This window comes from Pagrus pagrus, assembly GCF_965226575.1.
Source record: "Pagrus pagrus genome assembly, chromosome: 4".
Taxonomy (NCBI): Eukaryota; Metazoa; Chordata; class Actinopteri; order Spariformes; family Sparidae; genus Pagrus; species Pagrus pagrus.
In genome coordinates, this window is record NC_140188.1 from 31,280,132 (window position 1) to 31,302,802 (window position 22,671).

The 22,671-nt window shown below is 39.8% G+C and overlaps 1 protein-coding gene across 9 annotated transcripts in view; it reads right to left on the reverse strand.

Moving 5' to 3' along the window:
* usp32 (ubiquitin specific peptidase 32) overlaps positions 1 to 22,671 on the reverse strand; it is a 75,924-nt gene that overhangs the window by 19,213 nt on the left and 34,040 nt on the right. For 2 of the 9 annotated variants that reach the window (XM_084350163.1, XM_084350161.1), the window contains exons 3-16: positions 22,411 to 22,516; positions 19,599 to 19,717; positions 17,849 to 18,008; positions 9,330 to 9,461; positions 9,045 to 9,152; positions 8,611 to 8,726; positions 6,948 to 7,010; positions 6,521 to 6,604; positions 6,339 to 6,400; positions 6,112 to 6,214; positions 4,968 to 5,154; positions 4,014 to 4,195; positions 2,263 to 2,403; positions 1,333 to 1,498 (exon numbers count right to left, since the gene is read on the reverse strand). In XM_084350163.1, coding sequence (XP_084206289.1) covers positions 1,333 to 1,498; positions 2,263 to 2,403; positions 4,014 to 4,195; positions 4,968 to 5,154; positions 6,112 to 6,214; positions 6,339 to 6,400; positions 6,521 to 6,604; positions 6,948 to 7,010; positions 8,611 to 8,726; positions 9,045 to 9,152; positions 9,330 to 9,461; positions 17,849 to 18,008; positions 19,599 to 19,717; positions 22,411 to 22,516 — 1,729 coding nt within the window. Of the gene's footprint in view, positions 1 to 1,332; positions 1,499 to 2,262; positions 2,404 to 4,013; positions 4,196 to 4,967; positions 5,185 to 6,111; positions 6,215 to 6,338; positions 6,401 to 6,520; positions 6,605 to 6,947; positions 7,011 to 8,610; positions 8,727 to 9,044; positions 9,153 to 9,329; positions 9,462 to 17,848; positions 18,009 to 19,598; positions 19,718 to 22,410; positions 22,517 to 22,671 lie in introns of all 9 variants that reach the window. The other 7 variants (XM_084350166.1, XM_084350165.1, XM_084350160.1 and 4 more) reach the window with 4 other exon arrangements.

A 22,671-nucleotide genomic window follows, 5' to 3' on the forward strand; every position in this document is an offset into this window, starting at 1 on the left:
TACAGTTGTCAACCCAAATCAAACTAAGTGACAGGAAAGGAAACCTCATTCATACCCACTATTCAAGTGTGCTGGCTGTCCACACTCACTAAATTGATCAACTGTTCTGTAATACTGCAAGTGTTGTATCCGTCTGCATTCTGCTGCTATAAGTGCTGCATGTGATTCAGTGAATAGTTGGCACTGAATACTAAAACAGCAGGTAATGTTACTGTACAGCCAGGGATTGGATTAACTGAGAATCTTCCATCATTAACCACAAGATTTCCAAATGTCTCTGACGCTTGACTGGACACAAACAGGCTGTAATGACCATCACCACAGGTTCTGGGGAAAGCATAAAGGTTGAAGGCCAAGAAAAACAAATATGAAGCATAAAGAAAACATGAGCAAAAATGCTGCAGCAGATATGATTGTATTTGTTGTCCAAAGTAAGTGTAGATATCGACTGTAAACCGAGCAAGAATTTTACTGTTCATAATGTTAAGCATCCCCTGAAAATTCTATTGTGATGTAACTTGTGTTATATTCTGTACAACCTCCAGCCTTTCTGATTTTCTGTACATTCAGCATTTTCTATATGCTGAGTAGGTGTTGGCAAAATGTGTTGAGTTCATGTTTCTTCACTTCCTTGTGTTTTAATTAATTGTTTTCTTCGAAATGTTTATGTTGTCAAAGGAGTGAAAATGCTTTCTTCATTTTTGTTTTCTCAAGTTGCCGTGAGTTGCACTCTCTTGAAAAACGGATGAAACAAAGCATACTTTATATTGGTCTCCATCTTTACTAAACACTGACCGACTGTAACAGACTAGAGAAATGCATTGGATGGTGTTTTATAAATCTTTCTCTTCTTTTTATTATGGATGTCCCGATTGGGTTCTAATCCCAATCACAGTCCTTTAATATTGGCCATCTTCTGAAACACAGTCTGATCTAACCCTTAGATTTTCTTGAATGGTGATGATACCATGAAATAAAAGCTCTAGCCAACTTAATTTAAAACAGCTTTTTGATCCAAAATTGGTGGATTTTTAAAGCAATTGTTCAACTTTGACTAGACTAGAACTGTGTACCCTTCAGCACTGTGTTCAGTATGATCCAGCACACTAATATTGCCGGTAAGTGTAGAGCACTAGAACAAGAGATGTTAAAGTTACTCGAATGACGATGTCTGTGCAGGTAGAAAAGGTTTAAATGATTCCACTTCCCAAACCAGAGCGCTGCCAGGGCCGGAGCAGTCCACTCCAGGGGGATTAAAAGGGGGGATTGCGGGGTAGCTCAGTGAAGCGTTTGTCGACGGCTTGCTCTGGTCTTGCTGCAGGCTTACATTACCTCTTGGTGGGGGTAAATACGGTGGGAACATTCGCAGGCTGGTCATACCCATATTGACCCAGATGTTGGACTGGGGGGAGCGTGTGGCCGGCTGCTGGCGGAGGAAGAGGAGGTAGCGGGGAAAGAGCTCCAGCTCTGCTTGGCCCGTCTTGCTCTCCAGGATAACCTGCAGGAGTGGAATGGAAAGTTTTTGCAAGTTGACTTTTATGCTTTTCGGGAAGGGAACCACTGTGAACTGATCAGTCTGGACAACTGTGACCCGGGTTTGTCTTTTCGGTTGCACTCACTCCTGTAGTTCAGTTCACTTGGTCTAGACCAAACACAAAACTGTTATCTTTTAGTTACAGCTTAGTTATGGTGCATGTATTAAAATGACTACAAGTTGGTGTTCCATAACTGTAATGCTTAAAAGATCCCTTCCTTGACAGAATCCACAATCTGTGTGCTGATCGTGCACCAGAGTTTAGTTGGAGCTGGACTGAGAGCTCTGTCTGTGTTTTATACAGTCCATGGTCAGGCCATTACATTTTAAGTCTTAATTTCATAGTTTAACTCATCATTCCTCTTGGTCATAATAACTTCCAGGTTCAATTCGGACCTGCTGTACTTACTGAAGTTGTTAGTTATTACTGATATTTCAGCTGCTCTCACTTTCGGTTTTAGTTCCAAATTGAGTCTTATAGATAAGCTTGATAAAATGCTGGCATGTGTTAAACCTGTCTGATTGCCTGGTCACACTCTTGGCCTGTTTGATTTTGTTAAAAACAAATGTTTAAATGTTCCAGTAAACCAAAATTGACCGGTTTGTTAAAGTCTCAAAACTACAGCTCTGCTCTTCAGAGTATACTGTTATGTTAATAATGCTCGGTCCTGCCTCACAGTGATAGTGAGGTTCATTAGCTGTTGAGTGGGTGTTCTGTCTTCACTCACCGGTCGCGGCAGGCTGAGGTTGGCACCGTACCAGTGGTAGAGCGCCCGCCACACCGGCTCTGGCACCATCTCAAAGTCTCTACCAGGCGCCAGCTGCAAGGAGCGCTTCAGCCTGCCACCCTCCATAGTTAACGTTGGGGCCTGCAGGGGCACAGCACAGACATCAGCATTTAAAAACGTGCACAAAAGACACTATCTGCCTACTTGAATTACAGATAATAGACAGGGACAGTATCCTAATGCTATGCACAGGCTGGCAGCCTGCTATCATTACAACAAATTGTAGAGATAAGACAAAGGAAAAAGGAAGCACCATCTGGTCCCTGAGAGCCTTTGCCAGTAGAGGAGGAGTGCTTCCTAATTAGGAATCTCAGATCATTTCTTCTGTTGAACCAAAGAAAAAGAAGGCAAAAATATTCTTCCAACACTCTGTTGTCTTTTTTTTATGTGTGAACGATCGTAAATTCTGTAAAGATAAACATGCTGTGAAATTTGCATTTGTTATTTTCCAGGGTCTGGATCACATCTGTCTTTTAAATGCACGGCTTTGTAGAACAGCTTTTTGATTCCCTTGAACAGACGAGCTCAGTTCAGAAAGCAAATCCAGAGGGAACGTACTGATACTGGAGTCTTTTCTCACACGGAGTAGCTTGACTAGTCTCAAATGTCAAACATTAGCCGAAGCAAAGCTGTGAACATGGTGTATGATCCACGCTACGTGATCACCTCCTGACTGTGGGATGTGGCTTTTCTCATGTAACCACCAGGTTGACAAGACTGGAATTGAAACCGAAAAATCTTTTGGTCGGCAAACAGGTACACCAAGTGCTCCAAATGCAACACAAAGAAATTATTTTTCACAGACTGAAAAGGTGTAGGCTGAGGCTACAGCTTATCACACCCACTCTCTTTAATACACCATGTATTTGGTGATAAAAAGTCATAATCAAAAAAAATTCTAATGCCAAAATGCTATTTCTGTTTAAACAGTTTAACTGTTCAAATAATTTTCAAACAATCTTCGTTCATGGACGCCTTGTAAGATTGTTTGGGCAGTAATGGGAGAAGTTTGTCTTCAGAATTCAGTTGACATAGTACAGAGAGGGACAGAGCCCCCAAAACTGACTTATATATAGAATACATACAAGGAATAAAAATGTCAACACTGCTTGAAGTTACAATTAGGCGTGAGGTCTCCTGTAGGTTAATCTTGGGGTTAAAATTTGTTATCCAAAAAGAGGCAAGACAGTACGAAGTGGGCCGATGAGAACGCATAACACTGTGTGTGACAAAGGACGTAAGGCAAGACCCAAACTAGGCTGAGCCACAGCCAGGCTCAAGCTCAATTTCCTCGTCTCAGTCTGAGGAACAAAGCAGATAGTAATTTATTTTGAACTCCCTAATTTTGAGGCCATTTAATTACGGGACTGCATTACCTTCAGTTCTTATATTATAAGATGATTTACAACTCATGTTTGCACTTGACCTGTGTCCAATAACAATTACATCTTCGACCACACTGCAGTGTAAACTGGCTCAATGGACCTTCATGTGACTATGATCAAAATTAGTCTGGGGTTTCTTCTAAATGTTTTATAATCATCATACCAAATAATATGTTAATATGATGGACAGTCTGCTTCTTACTGTACTTGCACAAAAACTACATGATATTCAACTGACTTTGTTTTGCTAGTAAACAAATTAACTGAGCATTAGTCTCACACACACACAACCACACATGTCCTTGCCTTCATGGGGTCGGTGTTGACCAGAGACTGGTTGTCGATGGCTCCAGGTCTTTGTGCTGCCAGCTGGGAGGGGAGGTGTCCGTTGGCTCCAGAAAAACACTGATTGTTGTTGTCTGATACGTTGTGCTGACGGGCAAAACAGCTCTCTGTAGCGGAGGGAGCTACCTGGGGGCTCAGGGCTGCTGGGACAGAAGGGAAAGGGAGGGATGGAAAGAGAGGGAGCAACCAGGTCACACACACACAGGGAGGAAAAAATACAGAGACACAAACAGGATTGAAAAGTGTTTAAATCTAAACTTAAAGTTGGGATGCTGTATTCTAGTAAACTCAGGTGTTTTCCAAGAGTCTGGACATCGTAAAGATGCCAGCATAAATGCTGAATCGCTTACTTAACCCTAACAAAATATTATTGCTTATTCAAAATAAAAAACTAAATACAAACCCACTTGATGCAACATTTTACTAATGTACAACTGAATGATGGTCCACAGTCAACAATTCTATCAATGCAGCTAGAATAAACTGTGCACCCTCAGAGCAACTTGGTTGATGGGTTGCCCCTCCTGATGGTTGAAAGATTAAAGAGCTCTGACATACAGCATGACAACATTATCCTACTGTAAATTCTAAAACGCTAACTGCTGTTCAACTAAAGGCAGAGTCCTAAAATTGCTGGCATGAACAAATAGAACCCAGTCATTGATAAAGGCCAGGTTAACACTACACCCTAAATTCTCCAAGAAAAAACAGGACTCAAATAATGGCCAGCTGCAATTAAAGGCAGGTATTGAGGAGGATGAGGTGTATCTCTACAATAATGGCTTACATTGTATATTCAGCATTATCTACATTTTAACAGCACTAATTCTGTCAGTCATGTCATACTCATCAATGTGCAGCTCTGAGGTGTGATTTTAAATGCTGTCTACTGTTTTGTGATTTGTGTTGACTGACCGGTCTCTGTAGCCTCCGAGGCGCTCGACACAGCATCAGGTGACCTCTCCTCAGTGGGGCTGACTGGGCTGAAGGTTCCAAGTCCTCCCAGTCTGTCTGGTGGGATTGGCTCTATAGTGGCTGTGGCCATCGGAGCTCGTAATGAGCTCAGGATGGACGGCTGCTCCACCACGATGCCCTTATGCTCCTGGACAGGAAGATAACAGCAGGGACTGCCCTGTCATCGTTCAAAGTGATACCTGAGGTTAATGTGGTGTTGGCTTTCATAACTGTCACGGTCCCAATGTGACTTTTGTGCTAGATGCAGTGACAGACCAGGTCTCAAAAACTGATCGGCTTAGAAAGTATGCATTCATGCAGTAAAAGACAAAAGACATTTTCTGGTTTCCCTGCTTACTTTATCCAATCAATGTTAGAGAAATTTCCATAAAGATGCGGCCCTGTCTGCTTGTCAAGGCTCAAGGAGCAGGATCCTCCTGTTTGCTTTTATGTCAGGCAATTATTGCTGCGCATTCATGTGGAAAGGAAGGAGAGGATTTCTAACTGCAAAACGGACAGAAGGTTAGCTAAAACGACACTTACAGCAGCTTAGCAGATACGTATGCTTAGTTAACATTAGGACTTACAGTTAGCTGATCACTGTGGCACTAGTTACGGCTGAAGTCACTGTCTCTTCAGTCTCACTTTACTGTATTGTGTGTTCCTTCTAGCTGAAATATAAATAACGTTTTAGCTCATCCTCTCGTTTTAGTTCTGAAAAAAAGTCTTTGATGAACATTTTTTGTCCTGGTTTTCGTTAATGAAATGAACACTGTTCTTGAACCCATACAACATACTGTTGTTGTACCTGGTGAACTAAAAATACAAAAGTCAATCAGCTGGTTCATAAGCAATTTCAGTTTTTCAGAACAGAGGTAAAAGGGGCCATGCAGGGTTTGTGATGGTATAATAAGGAAAGATATGTTAAGTGTCACAATTGTCTCTACAGTAGCCCCTAATGTGAACTGATCTTCAAGATGCAGTCAGGCTGAACTTTCCTTCCTCTCTGGGTGTTTTGAAAGCTCAACACTGCTATAAATCACATCTTTATTAAGCAACATCTATTCTGTATTGTACAAATTTTGAATTTTTTTTCTTGACTTACATATTTAACGTAGTCCTTCCACTGCTGCCACCACAGCATGGAGATGAGGAACCAGTTCTGACCCTGCTGCAGCCCATGTCTGCTCTCCCTCTCTAACCAACCCCTACAAACACACACACACGCACAGAAAAAAAAAAACACAAATCAAATGAAAACATTTGTTAGGTCCAACAACATATTCAAAGTTGTACACAATGACATGACACATAAAGTGGACAGGTACATGCCTGATGATTTGTCCCTCCTCCTCAGGAGTACCGGGCCTGAGTCCTAGGACTATGTGGCAGACCTGGACCAAGACAAACACACATAGATTATAAAACGCATAGAAAATTATTTTGAATAAAAAAAAACCTTTAACAATCAATGCAAGTTTTACAACTACAGTATGTAGTATGGCTAATCTGACCTGGAAAAGCAGGTTTAAGAACTCATTGGCCAAAGCGCTCTTCACACTCCAGATCTGGTAGTCCTCCAGGGTCAGGTGACCCAGCTGGAAAGGAGACAAAAAACACAAAGGTCACCATACTCAGATTTACTATTCTCGAAATATACACTGTGTTGAGACCTTATAAAGGATGGAAGAAAATCCATTCATCCTGGTTATTGTGCGTATAAATATCTTCGAGGTAAGACAAGGAGGCTGCTGTGGGTGTACTGACAATATGTCGAACAATATGAATGTGAAAGGTTGAAGCTGGAGTTGAGTGTAAAGTGTTGATGACTTTCACTTGATCAAGGTTATACAATCAAATTATATTGCAGGATAGAAGTCAAAGGATTAACTTCCTGACAGCTACATCAATAATGATTCTGTCACCAAGAGTTTGTCTCACCTTGGTTGTGTCATGCATCTTCAGAATGCCCTCTACGATGTCTGACACACTACTCTGCAGCTCCTGCAACGTAAGAAAATGTATTAGCTTAAAGTAGCAAACACCAAGCACCTTATCTTCAGCTACTGCTGTGAAGAAGATTGCAACAGACATGAGTGCAAAAATGTGAAATGGGTTATTATTGCGATTCTGGGATGTTAATCAATATCTGTCTGTTTGCAATGCCATACATGCCATTATAGAATCTTTTCAATTTTAATATCTGTGAAATCCCTGCTCTGTTCATTTTTTATAAATATACAGTATATATTTGGATATCAGCTCTAGCCAACTTTATTGGCTTTAAACTAATTGTTGACCATGTGAGGAAATACTGTTTGATTAAAAAAATAAGTTAAGACAATCAATATCAATCTCATATCTGTGTGCGTACATGAAGTCAGGACACTGTTAGCCTAGCTTAGCATAAGGACTACAGCTACTAAGAAAAGAAAAACGAAAATGGCTAGCTATGTCCAAGATCAGAAAACATGCCTACTAACAAATAAACCACAAGAGATGTCATTTCATCTAGAGCCCGAGCGATATATCGGTTGGCTGATATTTTCGGCTGAAATTGGCCAATCACAGATATATTGGTCACGGGGTATATGTTGTCTGATATGCGCCGGCATGAAAACTTTTTTAAGAGATGATAATGCAATAAAGGATGCTTGGTGTAATTTATAATTATAACATTCCCTGTTAATTTTCCCTTTCAGTACACTAATGTAATTTTTGACAATAAAGTTTATTGTTAAACTGTAAAATATCTTGCCTCTGTTGCATATCTTTGTCACAACTGTTTAAAGGGGTTATCTGCAAAAACATTTTGCAGATGGACGGATATATTGATATCTTTATTTTTTGCCACCTGATATTGGTATCGGCATTGGCTCCAAAAATGGAGTATGGTCCGGGCTCTAATTCTATCTCATTTATTCAACCAGATCAAATAAAATGCATGTAAAAATGACAATTTGTGGTTTAACAGAGAGATATATGCTGGAAGTATTTCTTCAGAGCCAGGTGCAGTGTCTGTGTGCTCCTCAGAGTCTTGTCACAGTGAGGTTTTCAGGTTTGGTACCGTTGAGTCTATATGGCGGGAAAAACATCTGCTCACCGACCATATGAATTGACTTGATCTGCATCTAAAGATGCTACACAGAAGTGCTGTTTGCATGGATCAACTGTTGTTTGTCAAGAAACAGTTCCAAGACTCAAGCCCCTTTAACACCGAATATTCTTTTTTTTTCATTTCTGTTCATGTACAGGTTAAACAACGTGTTGATAGGTCTGTTTTTGCTGACATCCGGACATATTACAGTAACTTTCGCTAACACAGTTCAGCAGTGTCCTGGAGAAATCCTAATTGAAAATCTAAAATCTAAGCTTTATTTTCAGATTGCCTAGCATGTCTGAAACATATAAAAATAGCTTCTGGGCTCAAACATAAAAAAAACAAAACAAAAACAAACAACAAAAGGAGAAGAGAATGTGACCTTCAATGTCAACCATGAGGTTTCAGTGAGACAACATACTAAATGAATGGAAGTTTGATGTTTATTGCAGGTCTGTAGAGCCACATACAGTCCATGCCTACATCTATGTTCTGTGGACTTACTGGGAGTGTGTCTGTGCGATTGTCTTTCCACACCTCCAGCAAGGCCACCACCATTTCATGGAGTTCATCTCGAGACAGAACCCCATCACGGTCCACATCGAACACTTTGAAGCAAACTGGCAGTAAAGAGAGAGGTGTTATGATGAAAATATGTCTTTGATGCAAATATACTGGTTTCTACTGCCTTGAAACCCAACAGCATGCTCTGAAGTCTGTTCGCAGGACATCCGAAATGTTTCCATGACAACAATGACTGTGCACTAATGACCAACAGAACTAATTAACACTGTCCAAAAGTTTACACCCTCAAACTTACATTTAACATCCAGATAACAGCTACAAAGCGGAACTAATGATGCAACAGCTTAGTATGACTCTCTGAAGCCTCCGGGAATTATTTATCTGTAATGATTTTGAACCACAGCATGGCTTACATTTCTGCCTTTCAGCAATGGGCCCCCTGCAGCTGGCAGACAGTCCACAAGATATCTCTTTAAAGTCGATGTGATTGTCCCGATTCTCATCAAAGGCGTGAAATAAGCCTGGAAAAGATAACGACAATGACACAGACAATATTAATACAAAGAGCAGGTCATTCAAGAGGACTGCATTGACTGGTAAGCCTAAAGACTTTCCATAGGGCCATGATGATCTAATTCATAGATTTATGCACTTGACACCCCCATGAGACATATGAAAAAAGGTAAATATTGCCCTACCTTCACTCAGTGAGGCATGGATTGGAGGAGAGACCAGAGGGACAAAGGTTTCCAAGTCAAAGCGGCCGGTTCTGGACTGGGCTTTCAGCAGCCAGTAGCGCTTCTCCAAATCTATAATGTCTGACTCCTCCACTGCATAACAGAGAACAAAGGAAGGGATCAGAGGGATCAGGTCCCCAAGTTTTGTAGTGTTGTTCAGAAGAGCTACTGGAGTCATTACGTAAGCTTAAAGCTTTGTATAGCTTCAGGTCTGTACTGCAAGTGAATGTGGCCTACTGACTCTGTCTGGTGTTCATACCGACACAAGAAAACAAAGTTGTTATTCTTATTCTTTCCAACAATATACTGGGTACAAGATTAGATGTTCAAGCAGTAAGCATACTATATTGTGTGGCTCATAATGTCAGAGCAGAGGTGAGTTCAGGTAGCACAAGCAAATGCATTGTTAACAGTATGGATGTATACAGTATAATAAATCAACATAGCCAGGGGATTGGTAGCAGTACATATACTTTCAAAGTTAATATACAGTAAGCTGCAAAGTGAAGTGATAAATGAATATTATGTGTTAAATAATAAGGTAAAAATCTGGATAGAGGCTAGGGTTGCCACTGTTGTTGTTGTTTTCCCACAGACTAAAAAGTTAATGATGAGTATAGTAATCCCCCGTACACCAGACGTTCACTATCTGTAGAGCTGACGCAAATGCAAACCGAAAATTTCCTACTGCTGCAGCTTCTCATTAAAACCATTTAACTGGCAAAACACAAGTTGATTTTGATTTTGAAGTAGGCTAGTCGCAGGAAATGCGATGTGTTAAGTTAGCACCACTATTGTTCATTGTCCTCATCGGCCATTTTCAGCATTTTCTGACAGCGGACCCATTTTAAATGTGTCAGGGAGTTGTTTGATTCAGTCTGTGGGAGTAATGGAACAAGAAGGAGCTGTTAGATGAAGAGCTGCAGGCAACAGGCTGCACTCCTCATTAACGTTATCACGGGGAGGAAACAAACCAGAAAATATTTGCATTTAAGAAACTGGAATCAGAGAATTTAGACTTTTTTTTTTAGACCCTATTACTCAACAGATTAATCAATTATCAAAACAGTTATTGTAAAGATTAATTGTTGCAGCTCTAACTGTAATTAAATATAATTTCAGATTAAAGTAGAAAAATGACCTTTTTTTTTTTTTTTTTTGTCCAAAACCCAGACATTCAGTTGAAATGGTATAAAACAGAAAGACAATAGCAACATTTTATAATCACTATAAAATTACTTAAATGATTATCAAGTTTCCCTTTATTTCTTTGGTCATTGGACTAATTTGAACTTTTTCCCACCTGTTTTTGGCAGGACCAGAAGGTCTAAGTTTAGAGAGTGTTGTATGTTGTCCAGATTGTGAAGCCCTTATAGAGGAATTTATCATTCGTACTGTATGTAGTACGATTTAATAATGTCAAGGAATAATATTTAATGTAATATTGTAAAACTGCAACACTGTATAAGTATAATGCATAAATGGAGAAAAGTATCAACTGCAAGGTATAATGAATAATGAATAAAGGGCTTAAGAGCAGTGTGAGCAACGGGGCCTGTGTTCATCAAAGACTGGTGCTGGTGACTGGTGGCTGGAGAGCTGTTATGGCAGAGTGGGAGTACGGAGAACAACAGTGACACCACCCCACAGTGAGACACACTCTTCATCACACGATAGCTGCTAGAAGAAGAGACTTCCTGTGGCGCTCAGCAGGGCACTAAGGTGAACGTGTTCTCTGCTTGAAGGGGGTGGAAGGTGTCATTCCTGATAACCAACAGCTTGGTCAGCAATCTACTCTGTACAGTCAGCCTGAGGCTTGTTTAGCCTCATGGCTCTGTCAATATTAAAACCAACACAATAAAAGTTTCCAGAATTTCAGGAAACTTAACTGTGTCCACATTATTTTGTCCGAACCCGATTGAGTTGAGACAGTAGTAACCGAGCCCAATCCAACTCTACAGGTGTTCTGTTTTGTAGGTATGAACACAACTCCAAGGTGACTCAGTTGTAAGCTGAATTAATGTCTGCTGCCTGAAAATGAACAAATAGCCTCTGTGTTGCATTCAAAGCGTCACATGAATAAGAAACCCCAGCACATAGAGGGACATACAGCCCAAAAACATCCAGTAGGCTACATCACTTATCATCAGCATCACTTCATTTATTATCAATTTTTGCACTATATTTGAATAATTTTACACTATGTTTTCATAGTCATTTTATGTCCAAAATGGTCTCTTGACAGACTCGAGTCTGGAATTGATGCTCTATATTCATTATAATATATTATCAAATGTATCATTTCAGTCCTTTTTTTCAAATATTCTCGGCTTTCAGCTTCTGCAAATGTAAGGATTTACTCTCTTTTGTTGTATGTGATAATTAACTGATTATTTTGAGGTTTGGACTGCGGGTTTGGGAAAACAAGCAGTCTGAGGATGGTCAGCGTTAATTGAAAAAGTGATAAATATATAATCAACAAGCAAATAATGGTCTGTTGTAGCCAAAGTGGAAACCCTCAAGTTAAGGGATACAACAACAAACTGTTAATTGGAGCACGTACATGTTGTGACCTAGTGAGGAGCAGAGTAAACATGATAACCAAAGTGGTGTAATGGTCACTGGGTGGAATTGTATATGACTCAACTGATTAACAAAGTGATACAGATCAGACCAATATAGCATATGAACCTCTGCCAGGGCCAATGAACCAGCCTCCCCCTTTCAACATGCTAATCCACAGATTAAGGTAATAGGATTCAGCAGCTAGCCAGCTAGCCATTGGCGTGGAGCCAATACATATGACAGGTGTCAAAACACTCACACACAAATCAAATGGCAGTCAGTTCCTGGAAGAAAGTGGACCATGGCTTCCCAGTTGGGCTATTAAAACAACCTTCCTGAAAGCTAGTTTTTAGCAGTTATTGGTCACAGCTTCCAGTCAGAGGGGAGGATGATGGTTGTGGTCGACTGCATGTGAAGCAGCACCCTGGAGAATGGACTGTCTGAGACAGGTGTTGCTCTCTTATCCAGGTTTTGAGTCCCTGTAGCCCAGAGGTGAACATCAGGACAGTTGGGTTGACCTGGAAGCACTCAATCATGTTTTTACTGCTACTGGCTCAGATGTTTTATCTTAAACAGACTAAAAGGGAGCACTGAGTACAAAATCAATGATTTAGAGCATGAAGGGGACTATATGGAGATGGCATGGAGGAAATAATATGAAGCTGATAAATTATTGAGGACTATGGACTAAGGCAGGAAGCGAGCACTAGAGGCTCATGACTACCTTTCTGTCTCAAAGCTCAGTTGGACATTGTTAACTCAACAAAAATCAGGGAAGAACACTTCCAATGCAATAATCATATAAGAAGCACACACTCACCCACATACTGTTGAATTAAACAAAAAGCTAAAGCCACAAAGCAGATGTATCAAGCTCTGAATATCAGTGAACGGTAGCTTTTTGAATACATCATTGACTAGTCTTGGTATACAAGACTAATCATTGCAAAGGGAAATAAAAACTTGTATTCGTCATGCTGAATATTCCTCATGACAGCTGGGCTACTGTCTGAATCTATAAAACTCATTATGGATCGCCTCCTGCACATCTCCCTTCCATCTCAGGGTCACTCCCTGCTTTTACACAAATTAGGCAAGTGCTCGAGGTAACATCAACAATATCTTTGTAATTATGGCAGACTTTAAAAAGACTCTTTGGCAGTCTATTCTGCCAAAAGCTGAAGGATCTTCAATGCAGTAGAGGTAAATGAGCCTATAGACTCTCTCTCCTGCCACCTTTGAGATACTAAAGACGTGCAAAACATCAGAATCTGTTTGATCCTTCAGCCACAGTTCTGTAGCAAACAGCTAAAATAGTGGTAGTAGTATGAAGCAAAACGAAACGAAACGAAACGAAACGAAGCGGTGCGGTGCGGTGCGGTACGGTAGGATATGATACAATGCCGATACCAAATGGAAAGTTCTCTAATGTGGTCTCAACACAAACAGATGTTTAAGAACTTAATAAAAAACATTCAGTGTAAAATTAGCAATAATGTTTTATTAAGAAGAACTACCTGATCAAAAAGACAATCTTGACAAGATGTTTGATGAAAAGCTTTCAGTACGGTCTTCGTTGTTACCAAAAACATTTTGTTATGATATGTAGCCCTACTCGCATACATTTAATTTTATTTCTTTTAAAACCAATGACAAAACTAATCAGATGAATTGGCTTTTTCTATTTAAAAAGTTGCAAAACCAAACATTACCTCAAATAAACCATTCCAACAATGGCTGTACCAGAAATAAACCATGAATCACAAGATATCTGACATTAAAGAACGCTACCAGCTACAAATGATTCTCATCAGTGTCTATGGCAGGTGCCTCGTCTGGCCTGATACCCACCTAAAGGTGCAACTCTCTCCGAGTGGCAGCAGAGATACCATACCATTATCCAGGGAACATCCTTAGAGAGGTGCTGCCACAGCCAGCATGTACCACAGCAAACCTCCCCGTGATAACTGCTCACAGAAACTATCTCATCCTGTCCGAAGGACTGAAATTCCCACAGATTTCTACTGTCATTATATTGTGACAGCGTCAGAGGCTAGCAAGATAGCAAAGGATTCACTCTGCTAAGCTTTGCCATGAGTCAAGCCTCTTGTTCTGAAAGTCAAGAACCAGGAGTGTGTCAGTCACTCTCTCTCTCCAGCACATACACATGCACACACATACAGAGACGCAAAGTTAAGAGGATAAGCTGAGAGCAGGCAGATTAAAGGCACTGTCCAGGTTCTCTTGACAAGACAGGTTCTTTCCAACCCTCTGTCCTTAATTTGCAAAATAAAGCCTGGCTAAATTTACTTGGCCTGCAACTTAAAATAATTGCATCACTGTTTTTAATTGTCCATGTGCTGTTTTTAAATATAACCAATACTGAAATGAATTTCCTACAACACAATACTACAAGTGATTGCTGCAAACACAGCTTTGTTGTGTTCTTTTATACAATGACAATAAAGTGTCTATTATTCCTCAGTCTCAGTAAGACATAAATGTAGATTCCAACTACTATTTTCTCTGTTTCTATAGGCAAAAAAAACAAAACATGTTTTCCCACAAAACGTTTTTTTTTTAATTGAACGAAAAAACTGTAGTTCTCAAATGTTAAATGTCGTCCTTACACAAACAGCTATACAAGAACTTTGGATAAAATAGCCAGAACTATGATTTAAATCAGTTACAGTGTGACCAATGAGACAAGATTACAAGTCTGACCAAACATTCAATGCCAGCTTTGGTGTGTATGGTGTAATAGCATTTTTAAAACCTACTGCCCTACAGTACATTTTCAGTATCAGTGTACAATAACTTCCATAAAACAGCTTTAAACAGGTTGTGCAGTAGAGATGTTCCGATACCATTTTTTCCCTTCCGATACCGATTCCGATACTTATGCTGTGGGTATCGGCCGATACGAGTACCGATACCAGTGTGTTATAAAAAATGATATATATCATACTACGCCTGCATGACTGTGATATGGTTATCATTGTGGTGAGGCCTGGCTCAGGTTCAACCCTTTGTAAAACATGAATGAATACAGCAAATGAAAGCCATTTATTTTTAAAAAGAATAGTATAAAGCCGAATTCAGCACAGAGCAGACAGGAAGTCAGACACGAAATAATAACATGACATCCGGTTAATTTTCAAAATAAAACACTCGTGTTGATACAAGCACAAAAACCTCAAATAAGAGACAAATACGCGCTCTTCTTCTAATCCTTCAGTCGGGAACACTTCGTGTTGTTGTGTTTATAACACATACATATAACTGCGGTCGTGTGTGATTATGTAATCATCGCGGGAATTCCTCGGTTTCGTAACTCCAGCTGATCGGCGGAGCTGCGCTGTGGCGGACTCAAAACACAGCTGGTGGGGGTTGCCGGACGAGGACGACGGAGCCAAACCGTACCGGAGCCGTAACGCAGCGGACAGTATCCGGTAGAATCTCAGAGCTAACGGAGCTAGGCTAATAAACGTGGTATCGGATCGGTGCCTGGACTCCAGTACTCGCCGATACCGATGCCGGCATTTTCGGCAGTATCGGAGGCATTTCCGATACTGGCATCGGAATCGGAACAACTCTATTGTGCAGCAGGGTCCAAGAAATTCACCTTGGGTCCACAGGTGCCATATTTACTTCATTACTTTCAATAGTCTCCCCACTACAGTAATGTCATGGTCATATTCTGCCTTGGATGGAACTAATAAGACTGCAGTCAACAGCAATTTATGTTTGAAACACCTTGAAAGAAAGAGCTCAGCCACTTTAGACTGACATGAAATTCACCATTTCCAGTGTGTGGAATTTACTGTACATATATTTTGATTCACTTGCTTCAACCTGATTTTCTGAGGTCATTAAAAAACAAACAAACAAACCACCTTGAAAAAAATTAACAATTGATCTCCAGGTCAATTACCTTGTTGAGCAGTTGAATACAATGAAGCGCTCCTAGTGATTACTACTTAGAATAACAGAAATATGGCTATCACAGCTATCACTTATCACTGCATAAACAGTCACATTAACTAGTGCAGTCTGCACGGTGCAGGAATGAGTGTGACTGAGAGGAAATGGATATAAAAGGCGGCAGTGGAAGGAGAGACACCTTGGTGAAGGGGAGATGGAATAATGAAAAAAGGAAAATTGAGTGAAAGGAGGACAGTGAGTGAATCAGGGAGATAAGCTGAGCCTGTCAGTCATTTCCCAGGGCACTCACTGGCACTGATGGGGGGGCGCGATGCAATGGAATGACTTTATCCAAGCCTTAACAACTGTTGTGAGCCATTTGTGGTATTTCCTGTGACATCTGCACTCTTCAAGGGAGGCAGAGGGGGGAGGAAGATGCAGCTGGGGAACTATCTGCTTCACACTACAAAGACATGGCAGAAGAAGCGCACACTCTGACTGCCGTGTGTCTGCAGCTCCCTGATAAAGCCAAATCTCAGGATTTTAAGGCCCTAGCTCTGGATTTATGGCCAACATTCAGTTTGCTGTTACTGCAAACTCAGCATTTCCTCCGTGTTCACTGGTTGTCTTGATAATTTCAGACACGTTTATCTCCACAGAACTAAATTTATAAGTAAAACTACAGTCACGTTATCCTCACCACTCTGCTGTTCTCAGTTCATCTTTTTAACAGAAATACTGGTTTCATTCACTATTGCAGTTTTTTGATTGGTGTTAAGCTACTGTCAATGAAACTCAACATTTCCTGCACTAATGTTTCACATTAAAAGCCTTGCAGCAGCACCAAGGGCATATACCCTTGGTTTCCTGGGAGGCTTCTGATGGGAAAGATCTGCTGAGTTTCATCGGTAGTAGCATTACACAGATCTAAAAAATGGCAAAGAGGAAGCAAATATGAACAGCAACTTGTGCAGCTCGGTGAAGATTGGTGAGCATGACATGACTCGGATGTTGTACCAAAGGAATTTGTGCAGTAGAAAAGTAAATCAAAATGGAAGATTGAATTAAACATCATTATAAACAATTATTATAAACCTGTGATTGCACAAAGAAACGATACAGTAGATGTAGCCCCATTAGGCTTCCTATGAGAAAAAAATTAATAGATGGATGATTAAATAATAAACTATAATGGCACCCAGTAGAGTGCATACCTCCACCAGGGCCCAACAGTCCCCTTTAATTTGACCAAGCCTAGTCCCATATCACAATCAAACTCTAAATTCACTCTAAATTTTAAAATACTCATAGCTGATAGGACAACTACTACTTTTTTTTCTTCATTTCGATCCATGCATGTATCCCTGAGAAATTGACGAAAATGTAAAAAAACCAAAACACCTTTTCTCACAATGTTAAAAAACGTTAGAAAAAAAATCCAGGATCCATCTCTTTATCTAGATCCACAAAAGTTAATGGGGTCTATTCTGGGCTTAGACTCACCCAAATTTTATGGAAATCCGCTCATTCGTTTTTGTGTAATCCTGCCAACAGACCAACCAACCAACAAACGGGCACAGGCGAAAACATAAACCCCCCCAGTGGAGGTTATAAATTAAAAGATTATTATTATTTCAGGTGGGTGTGCAGGATGAGCTGCTGATTTTACCATGTGAGACATATATTATAATACATGTGTGCTGGCCATATATTAGTGACTGGACATTATCTGAAATTCATGGTATAATATAAAAACATTAAAAAAAGAGACTAAACCAACTCAGCCATCATCTAAAATGTTTCTTGGCAGGTTATTAATATGACTGATAGGGTCTAACGATTCTGAAATCAAGAGCAAAACCACAACACAAACGTCCACGGTCCCGAGTTGGGGTTCAGTCTGTGGTATCACACCCCTCAAGTAAACACGTTTGCCTATGTTGGCATACAGTACATGTTAACACATTGATTCAGAGTGGTTTGCGACTTACAGTGTGTAACGCCAGCGAGGGTCTGGTAGAAGGTGGGCGTGTCACTGTCATCTGTGAGCGTGACACACACTCCTCCAGACAGAAGCCATCTGGACAAAGTGAAGGCCTCCTTGTTCTGTAGCAGCCAGTTCCTGAAGCGCTCATAGTTCACTTTATCACCCTGCAACAACACATCAACACACAGTTAGTATGTCAAAAGCACATGGCACTAAACCCTTACAAGTCACATTCAGCCACTAAATGTGGCACTCTTCTCCCCCACCATTGCATTCACGTCACAACACCACTGTTGTTCAAATCATCTGCCCCTCAAGTGGTTGGCAGTCTGTAGTAGCAAACATTGCTAATGCTAGCTAAAGCTAATGTCGTTAACGTTGCTATCAGTATTTACGGCAGTATGGTATGCATACTGTAGAAATCAGCCATTTTTTATTTTTTACCCTTATAAAATGGCAACTATCAAGTCTGCTGAAGCTGACGAAAACACAGACAACACATGATTCCAAAAGCATTATACTATTGGCTGTCAAACCTTGTTAGAAGTTGAAACCAACCATCTTACACACACACAAACAAAACGTAATTTTGGACCCAAAAAACGTATTTTAATTATCAATTCACAATCATAATCATGTTTTTAAAGGAGCTCTGTGAAACTTCTGTCTTGTGGTGGACGCTGGTCATTAGTTTATGTTAACGACTCCATTTCCAAACTGTTAGCTTCTGTCGCTCTCTTTTAGCAGAGCGGAGAGAGGCACTGAGACAAGGCACTCGAGAATGTACATAAAGTATGTGACTATGTACATTCTCTTTGGACTGTCACAGAAAATCTGACCCAAGTCCTTCACAAATAAATCCACAGTCTAGCAGCATTAAAGAACTTAAACTGTCCACAGGCTTGTATAGAAACCGAGAGAGAAAGAGAAGGTCTCACTTTTCACGTTGCATTACAATCTGCTCACATATGGCCAATAAAATGTTAAAGGCTATAAATTGTGATATAGAGCCCCTATAAGGAGATACTTTTATTCTGCACTTTTCTACAAGCACTATAGATGTTTGTTTTGTTTTTTTAATGATTTGTCTACACAAAAATGTTATCAATATGACCTTAAAGCATTTCAGTTTGAATCAGGACCTTGAATAGGGTAGGATAGCTTGTAAAAAATAAAGTGGGACACATTTTTATAATGTTTTATAATGTAATTCATCTGAATTAACATTTTTTCAATAATAAGATACAGTACATATCTAATCACCACTCAAGTAAATATAAGCATTCAAATGGACTCGAATCAAAAAGGATTTGAATCAAAAAAACTTGATTGGAACATTCATTATATTAATGTTATCTAAAACTGAGGGAGCACCCCTGGGTGGATTTTGACTTGACTTAACTTGTATTGTCCAAAGCTTTCTGTAGTATAGTGTGATTTGAAAGGTGCTTTCATATGCTAATAACCAGTACAATAACTTGCTGTGATGCCAAACATTGTATTATCTCTTTGGATCCATGTGTAAAACATTAACAATAGCTGTTTTCAGCATGTGACAAACACCTCTGTAATGATGGAAACAAAGTCAGTGTAATGAGCCAGGGAGAGAGAGTGGGAGATATGGAAGTGATCATTGTGTAGCTCACTTGGTGTTATTATTTCTTAGCACAAAGTGAGTTAACAGACACATTGGACTTGCAAATGTTCATACATGTATCAGTGTGGTGACAAGACAGGGTGTGGTGTTTGCTGACCTCACTGAAGCACTTCTTGAGGGAGGTCGGGACTTCTCCATCCAGGACCTGCAGAACTGCTTCTATATCTTCCCTTGCAGCATATCCGCCCAGATCACTGGCAAACAGGCTGAAGAGGTCTGTGAGAGCACACACACACACACACACACACACACACGCAGAGTCTCAGAAGTGAGTTCAGCTTTATCACACGAAGGCAGGCCTCTTTCACGCAGCTGCAGTAAGGACGATAGAAGCTACAATGTCAATACCATCCTGATGGATTAGACTGCCTGCAACCCATCAGCCACAACTATTAGAATAAGAATGAGGAAAAGACAGAGAAACAGTCAGAGAGAGATGAAGAGGCAGAAATGAGGACACAATAAAACACTTTAATATAATCATGGTTTTTAAACGATGACATCAGCCATTCCCCCAGCAAGGAAATATGCCAGTATGTGTTTGATTATATTGTTTCTACTGCTTTTTTAAAACTTTTTTATTACTAGTGTTTTAATTGATGCTCTCTATTTTTGCTATCCCCTTTGCTGCTGTAATATTGAAAATGTCCCCATTGTGGTACTAATAAAGGATTATCTTATCTTCATGTCCATTTAAAACAGCAGGGAAGTTATGTCTACATTAATAGTGATGTTCCAACTGTCAAATAACTCCTCTGGTTGGTACAACAATACAAAAGATGGACAACTGTGTCATATCTGATTCATTGATAAGTCAACAGCATATGGATATGAAAAAACAAGTAGCCAAGTAAACACAACTCACAAGGTGCATTTGCCATAAAACATCCAATCAAGGAGCTCTAAATAAAGAGTGAGTGAAAGATGGAAATTACGCTCAGAAATCGAGTAACATATTCAGAAGCTTCAATCAATTCAGTTGAATTCTGGGACAATTTTGGATGAATTAAGCAACATTGGGATTCAGTGTATCTCAATCATATGCTGTCTGCTCACCCTGGGCAAAGCAACTGCAAACTAGATGGCTCTATGTCAGCTCAGGCAGCCATGTCTGAAATCTGGCTCAAAAACAGTGTTTGCAGAAAACCACTTTTAATAAAAGCACAAGTTAAAACTTGCTCTAAATATACAGTACAGTTGAGTTGACTCATACTGCATTTGTATCAGTGTTAACAAAAATAGCGAAATATCAGTTAATATCGATTCTGAATTTTTGAAGTGGGTTCAACACTCATCGTCCACAGTATCACTACAACAATACTAGCTGCATTTTTTCACACTCCTCCCGAACAGTAAGTTAACAAAAGCACTGATGTAGTGCCCACAAAGTCTGTCCTCCTCCAGGAGTAAATTACCTTAGATTTTGTTGTTGTTGTTAACAAACAGTACACAAGCCTTGTTATATTTATCTTTTAATATTTTTTTTATTTTTTTACCGTCAATTTTTCCACGAATATCGATTGTTCAAGGCATTGCATGTCAGTTAGAAACTGCAGTATCGTGACAACACTCATTTGTATGACTTTAGAACAATACTTATGCTGTTACAACTTGTTCTAGAGTAACTTTTATATTACAAATATGTCCCACAGAAGTCAGAGAAAGAGAAGGCAATTTCTCTAACATGGCACTAAACCCTTACTGTAATTGTTGCTGCTAGTGTGACATGTTTCAGATGACTAAAAGTCATAATAGGTAACATTTCCACATTGAAATGCCTGAAAACACAACTAGATTTTTAAATATATTTTGTTGACTTGTGGATTATCCCAAATGTTTCCAACAATGTTCAAACCCAGAATAACACATACATTTAGTCAAGGTAATGGTGCGTTTCATTTGGTTGCCAGTGAACTTCTGGGGAAACATGGCACACATCAGATGATAAATCGGAGCGTGAGGATGGAAGTACACTAGCTAGCCACTCTGTTGTTTACTAATGTTGGTATTGCCCATTCCTAGATAAATGTTCAGAAACAACAGTGGTTGTTTAATAATGAAGACAACAACTCCCATGATTCCATGCTAATTCACAACGTCATCAGACTCTGTCTTTTGTTGTTGTTTTGATTGAGAGACGCTATTGTAGTTGTACAGACATCAGTTGGGGTTTTTGTTTTGTTTGGATTTTGGGCTAAAATCGCACAATATAGGACTAATACGACCTCAACTGACACTGAGCAAGATAACTATTGGCTGTAAATCAGTTCCTGCGATATTGACATGATGTATATTTGTGGTGTGTGTTTGGATGTGATTTTCTGACACTGAATGATTAAAGTTTGATTAAGTCAGATTTTTGAGTCATTTTATAGGTTGCTGGAAAATCTACGCATATCCACCAGCAATTTCTTTTCAGGGAGGATATTGACACTGATTATTAGTAATGAAGGAGATAGATTAATGATATTTGGAGCTGATATACATTTGCAGTAAAAAATAAAACACGCCGTAGGTGTGAGATACTGAGATACTCGAGTACTTCCATTTCCTGCTACTTTATATTCCACTCCACTACATTTTTTTGATAAATTTAGCTCTTAGTTACTTTGTAGATTATTTGGTGCTGGTAGGCTATTACCTGTGATATGTAACCAGTTAGATAGTGTTGTGGGCAGGACATTGAGTGAGACCACAGAGTGGTGACTACAGTCAGAGAATTGGTGCAGCATCAGAGCCAAAGTAGTGAATCGTTAAATTAAGTTTATCGGCAATAGGACACTAAAAACACAGATACTGATAATTGGAAAAATGCTGAATATCGGGCTTGATAATTAGTCTCTCCCCAATCTGTATACTGAGATTGAGAACAACATAAAACCAACAGAAGATTATCAGAAACAACTTACACTTGGCCTTCTCCTCATCGCGTCCTCGGGTCAGAAGCACCAGACCCACTATCAGATTGTTGAAGTGCAGCCCTTTAGGCAAGCCTCCAAATGAGGTGTAGATCACCTTAAACACAGAAAACACGGGACAGTGTGAAACATATGGACACACGATTAACACATTAGCAGATCATTTCAGAGTAGACAACAGCTGATTACACCATTTTGTCATTTCACAGACAATAAGATGTGTCGACACAACATTTACACCTGTAACGTCTA